The sequence below is a fragment of the Cygnus olor genome, chromosome 3 (assembly GCF_009769625.2).
Source record: "Cygnus olor isolate bCygOlo1 chromosome 3, bCygOlo1.pri.v2, whole genome shotgun sequence".
In the NCBI taxonomy this organism is placed as follows: domain Eukaryota; kingdom Metazoa; phylum Chordata; class Aves; order Anseriformes; family Anatidae; genus Cygnus; species Cygnus olor.
Genome location: NC_049171.1, coordinates 1,115,631 through 1,120,974, shown reverse-complemented (window position 1 = coordinate 1,120,974; position 5,344 = coordinate 1,115,631). Strand labels below are relative to the sequence as shown.

The 5,344-nt window shown below is 53.3% G+C and overlaps 1 protein-coding gene across 2 annotated transcripts; it reads right to left on the bottom strand.

Annotated features, from left to right (window-relative positions):
* Window positions 1–979: 979 nt before the first annotated feature.
* LOC121067561 lies at window positions 980–4,794 on the bottom strand. 2 transcript variants are annotated; one of them, XM_040552231.1, is made up of 5 exons: window positions 4,664–4,792; window positions 4,310–4,534; window positions 3,953–4,004; window positions 3,772–3,826; window positions 980–2,952 (listed from the first exon to the last, which is right to left on the bottom strand). In XM_040552231.1, the coding sequence occupies exons 2-5, from the start codon at window positions 4,475–4,477 to the stop codon at window positions 1,902–1,904; spliced, it is 1,326 nt and encodes a 441-aa protein (XP_040408165.1). In that variant the 5' UTR covers window positions 4,478–4,534; window positions 4,664–4,792; the 3' UTR covers window positions 980–1,901. The 2 variants fall into 2 exon arrangements, with proteins under 2 accessions (XP_040408165.1, XP_040408164.1); XM_040552230.1 differs by having other exon boundaries at window positions 3,772–4,004; window positions 4,664–4,794.
* Window positions 4,795–5,344: the final 550 nt, after the last annotated feature.

The following is a 5,344-nucleotide window of genomic DNA, read 5'->3' as shown; positions in this document are numbered from 1 at the left end:
TCGGTGCCCACCAGGACCCCAGGCCCTTCTCTGCCAGGCTGCTTCCCAGCCGGCTGCCCCCAGCAGGTGTTGGTGCTGGGCTTGTTCCTCCCCACAGGCAGGACCCTGCACTTCTTATTGAACTTTATGAGGCTCCTGTCAGCCCTCTTCTCCGGCCTGTCTGTCTGACCTGGCTGTGAGCCCCAGGGGTGGCCAGCCAGCACCCGTGCTGGGTTGGTGGCCCTGGAAAGATGCTTGTGCTGCTGGATGCTTCCCTGCCTCTGCCAGTGCCCCAGGGAGGGCAGAGCAGGGCAGGGCTAGCCCCTTGCACAGCCGCAGGGCTCTGTTTCTCAATGTCCCTTCAAGGAGCATTTGGGGAGCGCTCCCAGGGCTCCAGCAATGCAGCCCCAGCTCTTGCTCCCCTTCCCGCTGCAGCAGGGTGCTGAGCTCCCCCAAGGGTGCCGGTCACTGCCTCAGTGGGCAAAAGGGTCCTGTAAGAAAAATCTCAATAATTTTCTCAGAGAGGATCTTCTGTGAAGCTATCTTATTCACAAGTGCAATGGCGGGCGTCCTGCAAGCAGGAGCGCACAGTAAACGTTTATCCTAACCTTATATTCCCTATTACCCGACACCTGATTTCTCCCTTTTCCTCACTGGCTGAGCAGTACAGGTTCACAATCTACTTGATGCCCTTCTATACCATACGTGTACAATTTTATTTGACCAACTGTTAATTTCTCCTTTTCCTCTTTTTTCCTTCTTCTCTTGCGACTAGAGGGCTCGTGATTTTTGCTTTTCCTGATTTCGTACTGCTCATCCTGTTTTTCTTAGCTATCCTCCTTATTTTGGGACAGGGGGACTTTCCCCTTACCTGCTTCACATACTCCCCACTGCTATGCCACACGATCCCTTTTGAATATGCAAAAACACCTTCTATTGCAAAAACACAACTTTGTTCCTCACAATTCCCTTCTCTTCTTTTCTTACTCCTATTGTTGTTTTTGCTCCTCTTCACATATCCCACTCTCGAGTTTTTCCAACATTAAGGCGCAATATTCTTCTTCAGGTGTCACGGGGGATGACAGATATACAATGCCATTAGTATTATAATACTAACAAATAGTTATTTGAGCCAATTCCATTCAGGTAACCACGATGTTAGTTTCTCCCAGATGTTTCTAAATCCCCAGGAAGTGTCATCTTGAGCCACCCTATGTAGGATCTTGGTTTTTTTTTTTTCCCAAATATTTTTGAGATCAGTCAATTTCGTCCCATTTGATCTACATACATACAGCAACTAGCATTAATTACAGTGCACGCTCCTCCTTGTGAGGTTAGTAATAAATCTAATATCATTCGATTCTGGAGTACTATTTTTGCAAACTTGTTACCTCCTTTTGTAGTGCCTGGACTGCATCCAGTGTTATTTTCCAGTTCTTCAATTATAGCTGAGATATTTACAATACCTTTTTCCAATTCATTCACCCCTAACCAAGGTAAAAACCACCTTGCAAAACTGTGAAATGCCCTGTTTCTTTTTACTAGAGGATTATCTGGAGTCCTCTTAATTCTGTGTGTGGTCTCAAGGGGCTTTGGCTTTTCAATTCTGCGTGTGGGTCTTCAATAATAGTTACATTTGGAATTATTGCCCCCAGGGTGCAAGCTCCCTTCTATCCTAGGGGCAACGCCTTCCTGGCTTTATGGCCACGTAGCCAGTACCACCACTTGCCATTCGGGACAGGCCATTCGGTTACAGGATTCTCATGTTTACCTGGTGTGCATTATGTATATCTGCCGTTTGAGATCAATGAGCTCTTCCACACCACAACTATGGTGCAGGGAGCACCAGCAATAAAAGGGGTTCTCAAATAAAACTCCCAGCCACACCAACGCGTTCTTGTATCTTTTATTGCTGCCTCTCCCTACACCATGATCGACATGGTGTGGGAGAGCGCAATCATCTCAAGTGACATCAGCTGGTCCCTTGCCATGGGGCCAGCACGTCCCAAATTCTTTCTTTTCTGAAGCCGGATGGTCGTTCTTCGAGTGTTTCTCCACACTCTGTTCTTAATCCGTCCCCAGGAGCGCCGGAGACACTGCACCAAGCCACATCGACCTAGGCCCACGTATATCACCTGTGGCAGTGGCTCCATCCCAGCTCTCTGCAGCCGGTCAAGTGCATCTGGGGAAGGTGGCTGTGCCCATGGGGGCAGAGGCCACATGGGATTTGGGGTGTGGAGAAAGTTCCCCTGTCCTGCTGCATGCAGAGCCACAGATCTAGCGACTGTGGAGTGTGTCCCACGCTGATTTGCTTTAGGATCCCTTCCCTCCTTCCTGCTTGGTCTCTTCTGCAGGCTCGATCCCTCTTGTGTGTCCCTAGGCAGAGGCTCACCACATTCCTCACAGCATTCCTCACAGCATTCCTCACAGCATTCTTCATTACCAGTAGTTTTGGGTAGCTCCATGATTTTCTTCCATTCGTGTACCACCTTCCCAAAGACAGCCAGTTCAAAGCCTAGCCCCACCTTCAGCTTCATCTCCTCCTCATACACCAGGATGTCCAGGGAGTGGATGAAGATGGTCAGCATGGGCACGGCATGGGTTGCTGCAGTCTTGCTGTGGTGCGGACAGCTGCTAGTGAGACACCGACGGCACTTCAGGCAGACAGGGAATACCTTATTCAGTGCTCTGCGCAAGTCTTGGGCGTCAGTCTCTTTAATTTCGTTCATTTTGCCCAGCAGGTCCTGGCAGATTTCTCTGGTGTCCAGGGACTCCATCAGGGATCTGGAGATCTCTTGCATATTCATGACAGAGGGCCGGATCCTGTTGAATTCTGAGCTTGTGGCCCCAAAAGTTCTTCCTTCATGGCCAGCTGATGTCTCCCATGGCAAATGCGTTGCAGAGGCAGCTACACTTTGGATGTTGCTTCTACTCTGTCCTTTTCCTTGTGTTCTCAACAGGTTGGGGGGGGAGCTGTTGGACAGGAAAGACCCAGGGCCATCCCTTAGGCTTCTCCTTACAGAACAGCCGGGTGATCTCCCAGCACCCTGCAGCCAGCCCTGCCAGCTCTGGGATGGTCTGGGAGACGTAAACTGTTGGGGACATGGGGCAAGCTCCGTGCACAGTGTGGGGCTGGGCCTCTTCCTGCCCTAGGAGGAAAGGGCCAGCCTGGTCCCGGGGCTGAGGGCAGAGAGGGGTGCTAGGAATGGGGGCAGCCGGTGCACTGTGTGGGAAGGGCTACAGTGGTACTCAGAAGACAGAGGGGAGATCTCGTGGGAAGGGCTACAGTGGTACTCAGAGGACTGAGGGGAGATCTCGTTGCGGCCTACTGCCTCCTCATGATAGGCAGCAGAGGGGCAGGCACTGATCTTTTCTGTCTGGTGAGCAGTGATAGGCCCCATGGGAAAAGCATGAAGCTGCATCAGGGGAGATTCAGGTTGGCTATTACGAAAAGGTTCTTCACCACCAGGGTGGTTGGGCATCGAAACAGGCTCCCCAGGAAAGTGGCCATGGGCCAAACCCTGCCAGAGTTCAAGAAGCGTTTACACAACGCTTGCAGAAATACGGTTTGATTGGGGGCGGGGGGCTGTGTGGAGCCAAGTGTTGGACTTGATAATACTTGTGGGTCCTTTCCAACTCAAGATTTTCTGTGATAGATTCTGTGGATGTCAGCAGAGAGCGCCTGCTCTGCTGCTAAGGGGCATCTGCTCGGGCAGGGGGACATAGGTGTGGGGCTCCCCAGCCAGGAGCTCCCAGAGGGGGATGCTCCCCGCAGGAGAGGGCTCTGCTTACCCTGCTAGCAGATTGTTTGCAGACACCTCCACATCATGCCAGGATCGTGAAGAAACTGTTGGGGTAGAAATACGACTGAGAATGAGCCAGGGCTGCCACTGTGGGGACCCAGGCGGCAGTGGCAACTCATGGCCAGAAGCTGCTGCAGAGCCTGGTGCAGCTCTGGGATGGGGCTGCTCACCTCTCCGCTCCTTCCTCCTGCCTTTCAAGCTCATCTTCTTCCCAGAGGTGTCCTACACCAGAAAGCAAGCCTGGCTCAGTGGGGAGTGTCCCCTCTTGGTCAGGATGGTCCCTGCTCAGGAAGCAGGGACCTGGGAAGGGTAATGGGGTCACAGGGACAGGGCCCAGCCCAGTGCTGGGTGGAGGTGACTTTGAGGCTGTGGAGAAGGGCCCTTGCTGCCTGAGCAACGGCCTCTCTTCACTGCTGCCTCCTAAATAGACCCTCTGCAGAGCACCCCAAGGATGGGCCCAGCCCTGCCTGGGCTCATCCCTGCTGTGCCCGAGGAGAGTTCGGGGTGATACCAAACCTGGCTCCTACCGTGGCCTTGGTGTTGTGTATCCTGGCTATAAGGCTGGTCAGAACAGGTAGGACCAGAAAGTAAGGGGTGCATGGCACCCCAAGGAGATAGAGGCCCCAAATGCTCAGGCCCCAAAAGGCCAGCAGGGCCTCCAGCCTCCATATCTTCATCTTGAACACGGTTTTCATCCTGAGCCTGAAGCCCACACACTGCTCTCACTCCGAATCTTTGCTCACAGGCGTAACCTAGAACACAGCATGCAGCTCTTAGCAGTGGCCCTGTGAGAGCAGCCCCAACCCTCCCAGCCAAAAGGATGCCTGGAGTCTGGGCTTTAGGCACCTGACAAACCCAGTGAGCACCCCGCTCCTACCCACCTCCGTGCTCCTCTGCACAGCTCCACTACCGCACTCAGCTGACGCTGAGTGTGGCCAGCTCAACACACTTTGCCTTCCTCAGCTGCTCGTTCAGCTTACTCCTCGCTGCTGCGCAGGCAAAGTGACAGCCAAGCCACCCAAACCCCACATACATAGGGCCACGATTATGATGCAATAGTGATGTAGCTTTGACACAAAGGGGTTGCCATGGTACCCCTGGGCTGAGCTGTCCAAGCAGGGACATTTGTCAGGGCAGCAAGGACAAGCCCAAGCCTCGCTGAAACTAAAACCTGGACATGTACACCTAGGGTGGTGCAGGAGGCTACGAAACCCTTGAGGAAGCTGCCCCAAGACCGCCACTGAGGGTTTGTGGGGCAGCACACCCCAGGACACAGCCCAGAGTCTGTGGGAGGGTCCCTAGGGCCCACCATGGCAGACACTGTGCTTGTGGCACTGGAGCTGCTCTGCCACCAACCTCCCCCCAAAGGCCATCGAGGCAGATGCTTGGGCCCTGGGGGACATGTTGGTGTCTCTGGCAGCAGCCCACACTCCCATCTCCAATCTGGAAGGGTCTATGTCAAGTGGAATCTGGCAAATTGTTGTCCCAGTTTTCAAGAAAAGACAGAAAGAAGACCCTGACAATTAAAGGCCTTTCCGTCTCACTTCAGATCCTGGCAAAAC